This window comes from Pseudophryne corroboree, chromosome 3 (genome assembly GCF_028390025.1).
Source record: "Pseudophryne corroboree isolate aPseCor3 chromosome 3, aPseCor3.hap2, whole genome shotgun sequence".
NCBI classification, from domain to species: domain Eukaryota; kingdom Metazoa; phylum Chordata; class Amphibia; order Anura; family Myobatrachidae; genus Pseudophryne; species Pseudophryne corroboree.
The window spans coordinates 341,980,883-341,999,437 of record NC_086446.1 but is presented as its reverse complement, the minus strand read 5'-3'; the positions used below and the strand labels follow the sequence as shown (position 1 = coordinate 341,999,437).

At 44.0% G+C, this 18,555-nt stretch overlaps 1 protein-coding gene across 1 annotated transcript; it reads left to right on the top strand.

Annotated features, from left to right (window-relative positions):
• Positions 1-2,240: 2,240 nt before the first annotated feature.
• Positions 2,241-5,654, top strand: LOC135057261 (G-protein coupled receptor 39-like). The gene is made up of 2 exons (XM_063963152.1): positions 2,241-3,334; positions 5,326-5,654. The coding sequence occupies exons 1-2, from the start codon at positions 2,557-2,559 to the stop codon at positions 5,652-5,654; spliced, it is 1,107 nt and encodes a 368-aa protein (XP_063819222.1). The 5' UTR covers positions 2,241-2,556.
• Positions 5,655-18,555: the final 12,901 nt, after the last annotated feature.

The following is an 18,555-nucleotide window of genomic DNA, read 5'->3' as shown; positions in this document are numbered from 1 at the left end:
TGCTGCCCTGCGATCAGATAGTCGCCGCCTACAGGGGGAGGGTAAAATGCTGAGCGAATGTGCGTTTGCTTCATGAGCAGAGCTGCACAAACATCAGTTTGTGCAAACTCTGCTCAGCCCAGGACTTACTCTGCCGCTGTGATGTGATACTGCTGATCGGGGCCGGAGCTGACATCATACACCCTCCCTGAAAACGCCAGATCCTGCCTGCGTTTTTCCGGACACTCCTGTAAAATGGTCAGTTGTCACCCACATACAGCCTCTTCCTGTCAATCACCTTGCGATCGCCCATGCGATCGCTTATCGCTTTTTTCTCACCATCCCGTCGCTAGGCACCGACGCACGATGCAGTCGTCCAACGCGCCGGCGCATTGCGGTGCATACGCATGCACAGTTCAGATCTGATCGCCCGCTATGCGAAAACGCACAGCAGCGATCAGGTATGAATTACCCCCGAAGTCGAAAACTGCCGTCTTTCCGACTTTCCGACAAGACGGCAGTTCCGACTTCAGTTGTGGGTAAAGCTGGGAATACACCTGAGCCAGCGATGCAGTGACGTGATGCAATGATATAGCTCAACACAGTACCCACTACACGATCTGCCATACCACGATGTAATATATCGTCACATGCTTAATGTAACTGCACTGCATCATCTGTTGCCCCATCTGATGTACAGCACAAGTGGTGAATTGGGTGGATTTGGAGGTACACACTATTAGACGGTTGTTGGGATCCATCACAGATCGCATTTAGTATGTGACCATCTTAAGATACAAGTGCACTTGTTGTTTACTGTAAAAAAAAGTTTCACCACCAGAAAGTGTACGTGTTTACCCAAATTCAACAATAAGAAATCCCCCTTTGCCCCTGTTTCTGTCCTCATAGTATGGCTCAAATAAACATAATTAAATATATGCTTACTCTAAATTACATGGCACCTAGCACATACAATTTAAACAAACATTTCAGTTCTGTGCCCACCATCTTGCCCCTGTGGTGCGGGTACCTAACCACTTTATTTATTTATTTATTTATTTATTTATTTATTTATTTATTTTCATTTTATTTATATTGATCCAAGTTTGAAATTGAATGCATTAAGCATAAAATAATAATACAATTTATTATATACTGTATATACTGTGATAAGTTGAAGAACTAAACAGCCAAAGGACTGATTGGAGTATATATTGCAGACTGTATAGGGTTCATGCTCTGGCATTTTCTCAACATGACATAATATTTGTGAAGAGAAATCTCCTCCAGGGCAATCACCCTAAGCCAAAGCTAAATATTTCTGGCAGCATAATAAACAAAGAGAGATATATACAAACATTCAGGGGTGTAAATGTAACTATACAAGCCCAAATGAATGCTAATTGGCCCAGGAACAAAATCTTCTAAGGACCCCTATCCTTTTTCTGCATATTTGTTTATACAGGCGGCAATGGGAATTGACAAATATTGGAGATGAGAGAAACACTTTTATAGTTTATGCATCTGCATCAAGTTGGTAATTAGTGTGTTATAGTTTTGGTTTCTGGACTTAGATATATATGATTTTTAAATGCAGGCTATCTCCAAGGCTGGCAGTACCATTAACTAAGGGGATTTCCTAATGCGCAGTAGAACACTTGACGCTCATGAACTATATTTGTTTTTCCTGCTGCAGTTAATTTCATATAATCTGTTTACTGCCTGTATAGAAACATATATCTGCCACCTTGACAATGAGTGTCTAACAAATGATCAGGGTCTATTTACAGAGAATATAATGTTATTTTTTCCATTTTTACTGCATTTAAAAGTTCTCATCTCTTATTTCTCTAAGACAAGAGTACCATTGAGAGGACTACAGGTCACATAAAGACCCTTGCTTAGAGATCTCTGACCTATCGAGCATCTCTCAGCTCTGACACTCCTAAAACACACATCCTGTTATATGTGCTCTGTAGAAAGAAAAGGGAGGGATACAGGGTGTCAGATTGGATTTTTCTTCTTTTCTTTTTTTTAAGAAAATCAGAAAGACATCAGAAAACTGAGACAGCAATAGAAAAAGAGAGCTTGTCTGAAGAGCGCAGCTATCAAGACTGGATACTTCAGTATGGAATAGAAAAGACTGATTGGGAGAACATCCAAGAAAGTAGCCATTAAGTTACATATACTTCAGTGCCACTTGAATTCAAATTCATTATAAGAAGATTTGAATGACTGAGAGGTCAGAGTGAATATGTTCACAAGAGCAAAGTGACAGATAGGATACTGATGCCATCTACAAAGAAGCTTACAGCCAGCAGAAGTTTGAAGACAGGCCCATTCACACTCTCTTATTTCTATTGGGAAAAAAAAACAAAGTGAGTTGGTGACCAGCTGGACAGAGATTATCTGATGGTTTATGGAGTTTAGAGTACACACTGACTATTGGCTTTAACATGTAAAGAAAATACTCACACTTGTACTTGGAGTATCATATATTGAAGTTGCCAACTGAAGCTATATGTTCTTTCTCTGTTATTTATCGTGTGTACTACCGGTCTACACTTTGGCATCCAAATGCCCCCAGTGACTGAAGCCCCCGAGACACCAGTTAAGCTGAGTGTTTGTGCCAAGTCTTTAGTGTCACTGGCTTATATACTGCTGCTTTTGGCTGGAATAGTTGGAAATGCTCTGGTTATAAGAGTACTGAGGGGCATTCGTGATGGCCGCAGTGTCCAGGCCTCACTCAGTCACCACATGTGTAGCCTGGCATCCTGTGATATTTTGCAGCTGGCAGTGGGCATTCCTACTGAGTTGTATGGCAGCATCTGGAGTCCTTTCCCCTGGCCCCTGGGAGCAGTTGGGTGTTGTGGCTTCTATTACCTGTGGGAAGTGCTTTGCTATGCTGCTATCTTTAATGTACTTTCCTTGAGCTGTGAGAGACACCGTGCAACATGTCAACCATTGAGCCTCCACCTGCGCCAGTCATCCAGTGTGCGTCTGCGACTCTGCTTGCTGTGGCTGTTTTCCTTCCTGGGTGGGCTGCCCATGCTTTTTTCCATAGGTTTGGAAAATATCAGTACTAGTGCTGTTGAGGAGAAGCACCTACAGGTATGGGTGTGCACACCACTTAGCCCATGGACAGGGCTCTTTACTGCCAGTGTCTGGGCATCCTTCCTGACATACCTGGCTGTGTTGCTGGTGGTCGGCATAACCTACTGGAAGATGAGGAGCGCTCTTCGGGGCAATAGAAGTCACAGTTTGGAAATCACAAGACCTGATGGGTCTAGACAACAACTGGGACGGTTCAGTAGTGGACATACAGCAGTGCGCAGGCAAAATGCCAAACTGCTGGGTGAGTTCTGAGCACAGTTATTCTTTCTTATACAGGAAATATGTAACTCTTTTTTATCCTTATACTCTGATCTTTTAATTATTACACATGATTGCCCATTGAACCGGCATAACTACTAATTGTGGACAAAAGAAAATAAGATAATAAAAACACCAATATTTTTTAGTGACATGGCCGCGCTATTGCACATATGCTCTCTGCTGACTGAAGATACTGTTAGCTACCGGGGCCTAGATTACAGGGCATGGCAAATTCTACATTTCAGCAGCCACCATATAAACCTGCGTGGGCTACTTTTGCTATTGAAATCTGGGTCCCCAGTAAATACATCCAGGAGAGCCTTATTTACCCCTGGAAGTCAGGTGTTTATGGGGAATATACCGCAAACAAAATTAGTTATTGAAACTATTAGCTACTGAACAACCAAATATGCCTTACTTGAATAGTGTCCAATACTTTGAGTATATCCCGCTTCCCTCATTACTCAGAGGGTGTCTATTCATTTCTTCATGGATTGACATCAATCATCAAGGCAAAAACCTAGAAAAAAATGAATTGTACATAAGTAATGTCAATTATGGCCTTTTATCTTAAATAATATAAGTTACAGTAAATTCATAGCTGTGGAGTAGAATTAAGGAAACTTGATAAAAGAAAATATCAAATTGACAGCAACAACTAATCAATAACTAGCTTTTATTTATTTTTTCAAGCTCACTTCTGGAAAGGCTGCCAGAATGTGGTTACTTGCTGTGAGGAATGCTTCAGTTGTCACGTGCACTAGTTTTCATAAATGTCCCTACTTGTATTCTCTAGCATACAGAAGCCAATGATACTGGTGACATAGTTTACCTAAGGACACTCTCTCTGCACTGTTTGTAAATGATTTCAATAGAAACTATTTTATCAGTAACTAGGATATATTTGACTAAACACACATATAGTTTATTATATAGAGCAGAGGTTCCCAAACTGTGTGCCGTGGCTCCCTGGGGTGCCTCGGGACACTTGCAGGGGTGCCCTGGGTTGGTGGTCCAAGACCAATTCAAATTATTCATGGTCATTATAATAGGCAAAACCAGTGCTGGTGGCTGCCAGTCATAAAATATGTGGCCAAACAGAAGCAAATCTTGTTCCTCACCACACAACTGACCCTAAGGATGATATATAAACGCGATCTACTTAATGTAATATTTCTTTCTAAAATTCTCAATAAGAAATTTTTGGCCTAGGGGTGCCGTGAAAAAAAATCTGATATTCTAGGGTGCCGTGATTCAAAAAAGTTTGGAAACCACTGATATAGAGTAATCAGTCCCAAGAGTAAAAGCTTTCGACATTGAGTGTTTGAAAGCCTCAGCAATTTCATGCAAATTCAAGGTTTTTCTACTCTCTCTCTCTCTCTCTCTCTCTCTCTCTCTCTCTCTCTCTCTCTCTCTCTCTATATATATATATATATATATATACATATACAGGTTTAGTATCCCATATCCAAAATGCTTGGGACTAGAAGTATTTTGAATATCGGATTATTCTATAATTTTTAATATTTGCATACTATACTGAGTTATCTTGGGGATGAGTCTAATTTTATACCATATTTTTTATAATTTAGTACATAAAGCAAAGTTTGTGTAAATACACAAAATTCATTTATGTTTCATATGCATCATATCAACACAGCTTAAAGATATTTCTATACAATATTTCTATTAATTGTGTGCAAAGTTTGTGCACATTGAACCATCAGAAAGCAAAGATTTTAGTATATTAGTCGCGCACAATAACTTCCATATTTCGGAATATTCCGTATTTTGGAATTTTGGATATGGGATGCTCGATCTGTGCCTCTGTGTGTATGTATATATATATATATATATATATATATATATATATAGTATAACCTTAAATACAGTTGGTAAATATGAGATTTATGTAATGCCAATGTGCACATCATATGGTTATATAAGTTATGATAAACTTTATCTTTCCAGGTTGCATCGTCGTTGTGCTAGCTGTTTGTTGGCTGCCATTCCAGGCACGAAGACTTATGACTGTACTAAGGCATAAAGATCAATGGACAGAGACCTATTACCGTTCATATATCATCTTGCAACCTATCACCAATTTCTTCTTTTATCTCAGTGCTGGTCTCACGCCTCTGCTCTACAACTTGACATCCCGCAATTTTCGCAGAGCCTTCCTGCACAGCATCATGCCCTGCACACGAGGGACTGAACCAGACTGTGGATCCTGGGAAGCACAACCTAGAGATCAGGGGGTCAGACTGTCTGAATTAGGACAGGAAATAAGTTCTATCTGATAGACTATCATTTTGCCCATACAGTGAGGGCGTGATGCGGTCAAGATGCCGCCGGCCGGAATCCCGGCGGTCGAAATACCAACGCCGGAATCCCGACCGCCACAATCCCGACCGCCACAATCCCGACATATTCTCCCTCCGTGGGTGTCCACGACACCCATAGAGGGAGAATATAATAGTGTGCCGAGCGTAGCGAGGCACCGTGCCCGCAGCGTGGCGAGCGAAGCGAGCCCGCAAGGGGCTGCGTTCCGCTCGCCACCCCTGTCGGGATTGTGTGGTCGGGATTCCGGCGTCGGTATTTCGACCGCCGGGTTTCCGGCCGGCGGCATTTATACTGATCCCATGAGGGCATGTACTGTGTCTTTCATTACAATAACCATTAAGGAGCTGATTCTGTGTAAAGCAAAAAGAGCAAGTACTGTAACTTTGCACCTTCGTAAAGCCATGTTGCACTGCAGGTGGGGCAGATGTAAAAACTGCAGATAGATTTAGATATGAGAGAGGTGTGTCCAAACAGAAATGTAAATTGCAGTGTAAAAATAAAGCTGTCCAGCATTTGTGGGCCACATGCAGAAGCAGCCAGTATTTACAATGCATGCAAAAACAAAAAATGCTTTTCACTCCAGTGCAACATGGTTTGTTTCCTGATACAAATCAACTTGCTTGCTTACTTTGCTTTGGTTTTTCCTGCAACCGCAGAGTTTTTTCCTAATTAAAGGAGACAAAATGAGCGTGTGTGTATGAGAGTGACAACCCCATTTGTGCCCAATGGCAGCAACAGGGAGAACTACATCTTCCAGCAGCCATCTCCCCTCCCAGCATCCAGCTTCACAGTGGAAAGATGGAGGCAGAGCTGGCCCTAACCAATATGATGCCCTAGGCAAGATTTTGGCTGGTGCCCCCTAGCACCACCGCTAGTTCCGCCTCTGACCCTGCACCCCTTTCCCAGCACCATCACCCCCCACCCATAGCAGTCCTTTTTATGCTTTCCTACCCCCTGTAATTTAAGTAAAAACAGTGTGCACATTCTACGCATAGTCCAAAAAGGTATGTGTTTTGGCTGGCAAGGGGCATGGCCACACAATAGTACCTCCAATATAAAATTATGCCTCACAGTAGTGCAACTTTATTCACAATTTCTCTGACGTCCTAGTGGATGCTGGGAACTCCGTAAGGACCATGGGGAATAGCGGCTCCGCAGTAGACTGGGCACAAAAGTAAAGCTTTAGGACTACCTGGTGTGCACTGGCTCCTCCCCCTATGACCCTCCTCCAAGCCTCAGTTAGTTAGATTTTTGTGCCCGGCCGAGAAGGGTGCACACTAGGGGCTCTCCTGAGCTTCTTAGTGAAAGTTTAGTTTTAGTTTTTTTATTTTCAGTGAGACCTGCTGGCAACAGGCTCACTGCATCGAGGGACTAAGGGGAGAAGAAGCGAACCTGCCTGCTTGCAGCCAGCTTGGGCTTCTTAGGCTACTGGACACCATTAGCTCCAGAGGGACCGAACACAGGCCCAGCCTCGGAGTCCGGTCCCAGAGCCGCGCCGCCGCCCCCCTTACAGAGCCAGAAGCAAGAAGAGGTCCGGAAAAATCGGCGGCAGAAGACATCAGTCTTCAACAAGGTAGTGCACAGCACTGCAGCTGTGCGCCATTGTTACTCAGGCACACTTCACACTTCGGTCACTGAGGGTGCAGGGCGCTAGGATGGGGCGCCCTGAGCAGCAATGTAAACACCTTGGCTGGCGAAAATACACCACATATAATCCCCAGGGCTATATGGATGTATTTTAACCCCTGCCAGAACTCACCAAAAAGCGGGAGAAAAGGCCGCCGAGAAGGGGGCGGAGCCTATCTCCTCAGCACACGGGCGCCATTTTCCATCACAGCTCCGCTGGAAGGACGTCTCCCTGACTCTCCCCTGCAGTCCTGCACTACAGAAAAGGGTAAAAAAGAGAGGGGGGCACTAATTTGTCGCAGTTCTAATAATAACAGCAGCTATAAAGGGAAAAGCACGTTTTATAGTGGTATTCCTGTCTATATATAGCGCTCTGGTGTGTGCTGGCATACTCTCCCTCTGTCTCCCCAAAGGGCTAGTGGGGTCCTGTCCTCTATCAGAGCATTCCCTGTGTGTGTGCGGTGTGTCGGTACGATTGTGTCGACATGTTTGAGGAGGAAAATGAGATGGAGGCGGAGCAATTGCCTATTATAGAGTTGTCACCCCCTAGGGAGTCGACACCTGAGTGGCTGAGCTTATGGAAGGAATTGCGTGACAGTGTCAGTTCTTTACGAAAGACAGTTGACGACATGAGACAGCCGGCTACTCAGCTTGTGCCTGTCCAGGGGTCTCAAACGCCATCAGGGGCTTTAAAACGCCCGTTGCCTCAAATGGCAGACACAGACACGGATACTGACTCCAGTGTCGATGATGAGGAGACAAACGTGACTTCCAGTAGGGCCACACGTTACATGATTGAAGCAATGAAAAATGTATTGCATATCTCTGATAATACAAGTACCACTAAAAAGGGTATTATGTTTGGTGAGAAAAAACTGCCTGTAGTTTTTCCTGTATCCGAGGAATTAAATGAAGTGTGTGATGAGGCGTGGGTTTCCCCCGATAAAAAACTGATAATTCCTAAAAGGTTATTGGCATCATACCCTTTCCCGTCAGAGGATAGGGCACGTTGGGAAACACCCCCTAGGGTGGATAAAGCGCTCACACGCTTGTCTAAACAGGTAGCACTACCCTCTCCTGATACGGCCGCCCTAAAGGAACCTGCCGATAGAAAGCAGGAGAATATCCTAAAATGTATATACACTCACACGGGTGTTATACTGCGACCAGCAATCGCCTCAGCCTGGATGTGCAGTGCGGGCGTGGCGTGGTCGGATTCCCTGACTGAAAATATTGATACCCTAGATAGGGACAGTATATTACTGACTATAGAGCATTTGAAAGATGCATTTTTATATATGCGTGATGCACAGAGGGATATTTGCCGACTGGCATCAAGAGTTAGCGCGCTACCCATTTCTGCAAGAAGAGGTTTATGGACGCGGCAGTGGTCAGGTGATGCGGATTCTAAAAGGCACATGGAAGTATTGCCTTATAAGGGGGAGGAGTTATTTGGGGTAGGTCTATCAGACCTGGTAGCCACGGCAACTGCTGGAAAATCCACATTTTTACCCCAGGTAGCTTCTCAACCTAAGAAGATGCCGTATTATCAGGCGCAGTCCTTTCGGCCCCATAAGGGCAAGCGGGCAAAAGGCGCCTCATTTCTGCCCCGTGGCAGAGGGAGAGGAAAAAGGCTGCAGCAAACAGCCAGTTCCCAGGAACAAAAGCCCTCTCCCGCCTCCGCAAAGTCCTCAGCATGACGCTGGGGCTTTACAAGCGGACTCAGGCACGGTGGGGGCCCGTCTCAAGAAGTTCAGTGCGCAGTGGGCCCACTCGCAAGTGGACCCCTGGATCCTTCAGGTGGTATCTCAGGGGTACAAATTGGAATTCGAGACGTCTCCCCCTCGCCGTTTCCTAAAGTCTGCTTTACCGACGTCTCCCTCAGACAGGGAGGCAGTATTGCAAGCCATTCACAAGCTGTATTCCCAGCAGGTGATAATCAAGGTACCCCTCCTGCAACAGGGAAAGGGGTACTATTCCACACTATTTGTGGTACCGAAGCCGGACGGCTCGGTGAGACCAATTTTAAATCTAAAATCCTTGAACACTTACATACAAAGGTTCAAATTCAAGATGGAGTCACTCAGAGCAGTGATTGCAAACCTGGAAGAAGGGGACTATATGGTCTCTCTGGACATCAAAGATGCTTACCTACATGTCCCAATTTACCCTTCTCACCAAGGGTACCTCAGGTTTGTGGTACAGAACTGTCACTATCAGTTTCAGACGCTGCCGTTTGGATTGTCCACGGCACCCCGGGTCTTTACCAAGGTAATGGCCGAAATGATGATACTCCTTCGAAAGAAGGGAGTTTTAGTTATCCCTTACTTGGACGATCTCCTGATAAGGGCAAGATCCAGGGAACAGTTGGAAGTCGGGGTAGCACTATCTCAGATAGTGCTGCAGCAACACGGTTGGATTCTCAATATTCCAAAATCGCAGCTGATCCCGACGACACGCCTTCTATTCCTAGGGATGATCCTGGACACAGTCCAGAAAAAGGTGTTTCTCCCGGAGGAGAAAGCCAGGGAGTTATCCGAGCTAGTCAGAAATCTCCTAAAACCAGGCCAAGTCTCAGTGCATCAATGCACAAGGGTCCTGGGAAAGATGGTGGCTTCTTACGAAGCAATCCCATTCGGCAGATTCCACGCAAGAACCTTCCAGTGGGATCTGCTAGACAAGTGGTCCGGGTCGCATCTTCAGATGCATCAGCGGATAATCTTGTCACCAAGGAATTTCCAGGGCTTGTGGTCAAGCCTGGAGACATCACTTCACATAAATATCCTGGAGCTAAGGGCCATCTACAATGCTCTAAGCCTAGCAAGACCTCTGCTTCAAGGTCAGCCGGTGCTGATCCAGTCAGACAACATCACGGCAGTCGCCCACGTAAACAGACAGGGCGGCACAAGAAGCAGGAGGGCAATGGCAGAAGCTGCAAGGATTCTTCGCTGGGCGGAAAATCATGTGATAGCACTGTCAGCAGTGTTCATTCCGGGAGTGGACAACTGGGAAGCAGACTTCCTCAGCAGACACGACCTCCACCCGGGAGAGTGGGGACTTCACCCAGAAGTCTTCCACATGATTGTGAACCGTTGGGAAAAACCAAAGGTGGACATGATGGCGTCCCGCCTCAACAAAAAACTAGACAGGTATTGCGCCAGGTCAAGGGACCCTCAGGCAATAGCTGTGGACGCTCTGGTAACACCGTGGGTGTACCAGTCAGTGTATGTGTTCCCTCCTCTGCCTCTCATACCCAAGGTACTGAGAATCATAAGAAGGAGAGGAGTAAGGACTATACTCGTGGCTCCGGATTGGCCAAGAAGGACTTGGTACCCGGAACTTCAAGAGATGCTCACAGAGGAACCGTGGCCTCTACCTCTAAGAAGGGATCTGCTCCAGCAGGGACCCTGTCTGTTCCAAGACTTACCGCGGCTGCGTTTGACGGCATGGCGGTTGAACGCCGGATCCTGAAGGAAAAAGGAATTCCGGATGAAGTCATCCCTACCCTGATCAAAGCCAGGAAGGATGTAACCGCACAACATTATTACCGTATTTGGCGTAAATATGTTGCGTGGTGCGAGGCCAGGAAGGCCCATACAGAGGAATTTCAACTGGGTCGTTTCCTGCATTTCCTGCAAACAGGACTGTCTATGGGCCTAAAATTAGGGTCCATTAAGGTTCAAATTTCGGCCCTGTCGATTTTCTTCCAGAAAGAACTGGCTTCAGTTCCTGAAGTTCAGACGTTTGTCAAGGGGGTACTGCATATACAACCTCCTTTTGTGCCTCCAGTGGCACCTTGGGATCTCAATGTAGTTTTGGGGTTCCTAAAATCACATTGGTTTGAACCACTCACCACTGTGGACTTAAAATATCTCACATGGAAAGTGGTAATGCTGTTGGCCCTGGCTTCAGCCAGGCGTGTCTCAGAATTGGCGGCTTTATCCTGTAAAAGCCCTTACCTAATTTTTCATACGGACAGGGCAGAATTGAGGACTCGTCCTCAATTTCTCCCTAAGGTGGTTTCAGCGTTTCACCTGAACCAGCCTATTGTGGTACCTGCGGCTACTAAGGACTTGGAGGACTCCAAGTTGCTGGACGTAGTCAGGGCCCTGAAAATATATGTTTCCAGGACGGCTGGAGTCAGGAAATCTGACTCGCTGTTTATCCTGTATGCACCCAACAAGCTGGGTGCTCCTGCTTCTAAGCAGACTATTGCTCGTTGGATTTGTAGTACAATTCAGCTTGCACATTCTGTGGCAGGCCTGCCACAGCCAAAATCTGTGAAAGCCCATTCCACAAGGAAGGTGGGCTCATCTTGGGCGGCTGCCCGAGGGGTCTCTGCGTTACAACTTTGCCGAGCAGCTACTTGGTCAGGGGCAAACACGTTTGCTAAATTCTACAAATTTGATACCCTGGCTGAGGAGGACCTGGAGTTCTCTCATTCGGTGCTGCAGAGTCATCCGCACTCTCCCGCCCGTTTGGGAGCTTTGGTATAATCCCCATGGTCCTTACGGAGTTCCCAGCATCCACTAGGACGTCAGAGAAAATAAGAATTTACTTACCGATAATTCTATTTCTCGTAGTCCGTAGTGGATGCTGGGCGCCCATCCCAAGTGCGGATTGTCTGCAATACTTGTACATAGTTATTGTTACAAAAATCGGGTTATTATTGTTGTGAGCCATCTTTCCAGAGGCTCCTCTGTTATCATGCTGTTAACTGGGTTCAGATCACAGGTTATACGGTGTGATTGGTGTGGCTGGTATGAGTCTTACCCGGGATTCAAAATCCTTCCTTATTGTGTACGCTCGTCCGGTCACAGTATCCTAACTGAGGCTTGGAGGAGGGTCATAGGGGGAGGAGCCAGTGCACACCAGGTAGTCCTAAAGCTTTACTTTTGTGCCCAGTCTCCTGCGGAGCCGCTATTCCCCATGGTCCTTACGGAGTTCCCAGCATCCACTACGGACTACGAGAAATAGAATTATCGGTAAGTAAATTCTTATTTTATCATACGACAGTGTCCCTTATTCACATTACATCACACAGTAGTACCGATTTACCTTATATACGTTACTTCTCACAGTAGTGCCCCTCATTCACATAACATCACACTGAATTGCTCCTTATTCACATTACACCATACCATATTGCTCTTTATTCTCATTACTACAACATCATATTGCTCCTTATTCACATTATACCACACCATATTGCTCTTTATTCACATTAGACCACACAGTAGTGCCCCTCATTCACATAACACCATACTGAATTGCTCCTTATTCACATTACACCATACCATATTGCTCTTTATTCACATTACACCACACCATATTGCTCATTACTCACATTACACCACACCATATTGCTCTTTATTCACATTACACCACACCATATTGCTCCTTATTCACATTACACCACACCATATTGCTCTTTATTCTCATTACACCACACCATATTGCTCCTTATTCACATTAGACCACACAGTAGTGCCCTTTCTATACGTTACGCCACACAGTAGAGCACCTTATACACATAATGCCACACATTGGTAATGCATTTATACACATAATACCACACAGTAATGCCCATATGACACACATTATTAATGTCCTTATAAACATAGTGCACCTTACACATTATGCCAACCTTTATTAGTGTCCTTATACACATAATTTCCCTTACACATATGCTGCACAGTGTTAATGCCCTTATACACATAATGACACACATAATGTCCCTTACACATATGCCGCACATTATTAGTGCCCTTATACACATAATGACACACATAGTGCCCGTAAAAACATATATTACACATTATTAATGCCCTTATACAAATAATGACACATAGTTCCTGGCGTGAGTCAACTGGCAGCTCTGCTAACGTCGGGTGCCTATTTTTTATGAAAATGCATCTTATTTGCATTGCTATGTGGCTAGGATTCACAAGCAGCTTATGCTGATTAAAATGATATGCAGCATGCCTATATACTGTGTGCGTCTGTGGCTGTATCTGCATACGAAATGCTGCACACAGAATATAGGCATACCGCATATCATTTTAATCAGCAGAAGCTGCTTGTGCCCCTAGGCATACCAGATGCCCTAGGCAATTGCCTAGTTTGCCTATGCATAAGGCTGGCTCTGGATGGAGCGGAGATGACCGGGAGCCTTAACAACCACCGGACTGGTGTGAGACTATTGTTTTCTTGTACCGCTGGGTTTTCAAAGCAGAAAGTTTTCTTGATTGGATACTGCGGGTTTTGGGAGCACGCATACCCGCTGTAATCCAAAATTGGTCACAATGTCCGCTAGTTTTTTTCGCGGGCAAAACCTGTGCCCAATTAGATTCCTCTCCAAGTGTGACATGCTATGTGATACATCAGCACTATAGAATAATAAAATGTAATTTGCAGAATTTTACTACACAGATAGTGTTGTCATGACATAGGTAGTGGCTTTAGGCAGTTTTCTGTTGAGTGCTGTGACACCTTGCTTCAACATTGGTCCCAGGTTATCTGGGGTAGCATTTGTGTTCTGGTACTGCCCCCCAGTTGTCAGCCAGGCCTGCTAGTTCCATGACAGATTCATTGTGAACTTCAAGTGTCACAGAAAGCATTACATATCACTTGTTACTACAGGGACATTTCTTCAATTATAGCTGATAACAAAGATGTAATCCAGTACTGCCAATGGTACCAATGCTAATACATTTCTAGGTATGACATACAGTGTAACATTTATCAGTATCTATCTATCTATCTATCTATCTATCTATCTATCTATCTATCTATCTATCTATCTATCTATCTATCTATCTATCTATCATGTTGTAGTTAAGATCTTATCAGTAGTATAGATCCCAGAATTTATTTTAAATAAATAAATCTGGGATCTATATGAATTTATGACAGTTATTAACCACTTTAAATAATGGAGTCTATGGGGTATATTCAATTAATTGCAAACTTTTTATTGCTGGTAAAGCAAGTGGCTGCGACTTTTTGCTATTGAATTAGAAAATAATGTTCATGTTGGTTGTAATGTACTTTGAGGTGTTGTATTGATGGATAAGGGGTTTTTATGAACTTGCAGATGTGATTTTTGTTTTTTACAACTTGTTACAAACTTGTATATAAACATGTAAAAATCCCTATAAATACATTTTATTGTCCACCAAAATTCTCTAGATACTTTTATTTGCTGAAATATTTTGCCCATCATTTATAAAAGTTATGAAAATCAACCATTTCACCATTTATTTTCCAATACTTTATTTATGGCCACTAACAGCCTTCTACACAGTCCTACTATCACTCCAAGGAAGCAGCAGTGATTACATCTCCAACCATGGGGGTCATTCCAAGTTGATCGCTAGCTGCCGTTGTTCGCAGAGCAGCGATCAGGCTAAAAATTGGCATTTCTGAGCATGCGTATGCACTGCAATGCGCACGCACGTCATACGGGTACAAAGCCCGTTGTGGTTGTGCACAGGTTATAGCAAAATTTCAGTCGCACTGACGGCCGTAAGAAGATTGACAGGAAGGGGGCGTTTCTGGGTGTCAACTGACCGTTTTCAGGGAGTGTTTGTAAAAACGCAGGCGTGCCTGAAAAAACGCAGGTGTGGCTGGGCATTTGCTGGGCGGGTGTATGACGTCAAATCCGGACACGAATAGGCTGAAGTGATCACAAGCGCTGAGTAGGTTCAGAGTTACTCTGAAGCTGCACAAACTGGTTTTGTAGAGCTGGGCTGCACAAGCGTTCGTACTTCTGCTAAGCTAAAATACACTCCCCAGTGGGCGGCGGCATAGCGTTTGCACGGCTGCTAAAACTAGTCAGCGAGCGATCAACTCGGAATGACCCCCTATATCTGAATCAGACCCAAAGAGCATGTTAAATGTGCAGCCCTATATGTACAAAAGCATACATTACATAGTCAATGACCAGGGCACCCTATACGTTTTATGGTCCTTTCTCAATCTGCCAATCCATTTCTACTAAGAAATGTTATAAGTACATATGTGACAGTTTCAGAAGTCTGTCTCAAAGATATTACAGTAATGTGAAGTTTATATATCCCTCATATTAGTAACTTTACTGAATAATACTATGCAAAGACTTTTTTTGGCAACTAAAATGACATTGAAGTATTCTTCTTATTATTATTATTTACATTTATATAACCCCACTTTACTCTGCAGTGCTTTAGTATTTGGAATAAAACAGTAATAATTATAAAACAAGACTGGGTATTGATAAACCGAGGAGGTTTTATTAAATACATTGGAGTTAATTCAATTCCCGGGGCTATTCAATTCAGCGCGCTGTTATGTCAGAGAAGGATGGTTTTGTGAACTAAACAGGGTGTTTATTCGCGAGAACCAGCATTCTCCCACTTAAGGGCAGAAAACAGCATTGTGCTTTTGTCAGATTTCTGCTCGCACTCCTGGAGGGGTCCGAGAAGAAATCCTCTTGTTGGGCATCACATCGCTCTGAATTGAATAGCTCTAGGAGCTCCCTACCGGAGCTATTCAATCCGAGCTGAATTGAATTGACCCTATTGCTCTTTCTTTCTGGCAAGTCTTTATATAAACAAGCAGGGTTCATTATACTGTAGCTGCCGTCAGATTATGAGAAACAGTTTCTACATTACATTGTGGACACAACTGTATTGATAGTAAAAAAAGGAAGCCGAGCTCTGTTGCACCCCAGAACAGCACAGAAATAAGCAACTGTGTCCTAGGATACAATTATATGGCTGACAAACACACACAGAAGCCAATATATGTCTTGCGATGTAAGTTAAGTCTAGGCTCAACATGTTTTAAAATTTTATCTTAAATATTAAGTCAATAAGTTACTATTTTGGCATTCTGCATTACTTATTTATGGGCCTAATTCAGAGTTGTATGCTATGCCGATGGTTTAGTAATTGAGCGATTATCGTCAGACTGCGCATGCGCAAAGGTACATTTGCGATTGTGTTCACAATGAGGATTCAATCACAAAGTGATTGACACGAAGTGTGCATTTGTAAGTGGTAACATGGTGTTACCAGGCAGTGGTTGTAAAAACACAAGCATGTTATGGCCGTTTACGGAGCATGTATGTGATGCCAGCTGCGAGCTCCTGCATACAAAACATGTTGCCTGTGTGACTACTGCTGCTTCAAGCCTGCGTAGCCGTAGACCTACTTGAGCAGTCGAAGTTCAACGTTCTTGCGTATAGGCTGAGTATGTGTACACAAATTGCAAATGAGTTGTGTTTGCCCTGGTGGGCATTCTTTTTCATTTCTGCTTAGCAGCTTCACTTGCTAACATTAGCAGTTGTGTAGCATAGAAAATCACAATTGCAATATCGTACAACACTGAACTAGGCCCTATGTCTCTTTGCCATATTTAAAATAATTTGGATTTACTATGCTATACGTATACAAGCATATAGTGATGTTTAAATTCACACTGTAACTTGTTTCACTTTATTGACCAATAAAACTTGTGAATAAAAAGATATGTCGTTACGGGCCTGATTCTGAGGTGGGTGTAAAGCAATAAAATAGAAAGTAAACTGACACCTTGGCAAAACCATGTTGCACTGCAGTTAGAACAAATTTAAAATGTGCTTAGGTTTCGATTTGAGAGAGGTGTGTTCAACCTCAAATCTGAATTGCAGTAGGGATGATCATTGTTGGGTTCATCTTCTTTGGTCACCATTAATGGTACTGTTGGTGGTTAACCTTGATGCATACCTCCCAACTTTCCAGATTCCAACTGGACAGTCCCGCTTTTCAGACACTGTCCAGCTGTCCCGCCAGTGGGCCACAGTGTCACACGAGTGGGAGGGGCAGGTTGGGAGAGCCTGTGATCACCGCTAAAAGTGAGGGGAGGTGAGCCGTGGGTTGCTCAGCTGCTCAGGGAGTGCTAGGTACGCCCCCCCCCCAAACTTATGATAATGGGGGTAGTGACGTGAGGCCACACCCCCTATATAAAGCTCTGCCCCATTTATACAAGGATCCACCTCTTTTCAGACATGGACTTGCCTCCGGTGTGCCAGGTGATGATTCTTTGACTTCTAAAGTTGGGAAGTATGCTGATGGCATGAAATAATTTTTGGGAAACCATTGATGGTTTCACCCACTGATGATCATCCTTGATCTATTGCTCACATGGAACTGGGCCAATCAGAGGTGGGTGGGGCTTTATCGGTTGCATCAGCGGGCGGAGCTAGGCTCTTTGTCTCTGAGCAACAGAGAAAAAAAACGGCTCTGTGTAACCAGTTGAAAAGCGCAACGGAATATGCTGCGCTATATAAGAAACTTAATAAATAAATTGATGGCGGAAAACCATTGGATTTCCACCATTGATGGCAAAACCATCATCAATCAGTGGCTGACCAATGATTAATGATGGTCATCCCTAAATTGCAGTGTCCAGAGCTGTCCAGCACTTGTGTACCCTGCAAATATAATAAATGTATTTGCCCACCTTGCATTGCAACATGTTTGTCCCAGTACACAGTTACTTGCTCTTTTTTGCTTTTACTCCTACCTCAGAAACAGGCTCTATGTATCAGTCCAATATCATACTTGCTAAATGGTAAGATTTTAGTGGGACAGTCCTGATATGAGGGAACTCCCCCATAATTCTGCCATTAGCACATTCCTAATGCATTGCACAAATATGGAAGGTATATCCCCTGCTGCATGCAGTGGAGGCAACTTTTCACAAATAAAATTATTTTGAGCTATAAACTCAAATTCAAGACTGAGGCATAGTTGCCTACCCTCCCTCATTCTTCAGGAGACTCCCTGAAATAGCAGAAACCTCCCTCACTCCCTTAATAGATCAGCAATCTCCCTGATTGCACCTTAACCCCATTATGTAGCTCTTACATTCTTGGGGGGGGAAAAGAAATCAGAGATACCTACATTCAAATGGGATCATCAGTGCCATTTCCCTGCATTGGTTATGTGGCACATTGGGGCAGATGTATATTAACCTGGAGATGGCATAAGGAAGTGATAAACCAGTGATAAGTGCATGGTGATAAACGCACCAGCCAATCAGCTCCTAACTGTTTATTTACATATTGGAGTTGATTGGCTGGTGTGTTTATCACCTTGCACATATCACTGGTTTATCACTTTCTTATACCGTCTCCAGGCTTAATACATCTGCCCCAATGATCCCTATGGCTGGGTGTGGTATGGAAGGTAGACAGTAACTAGGTCG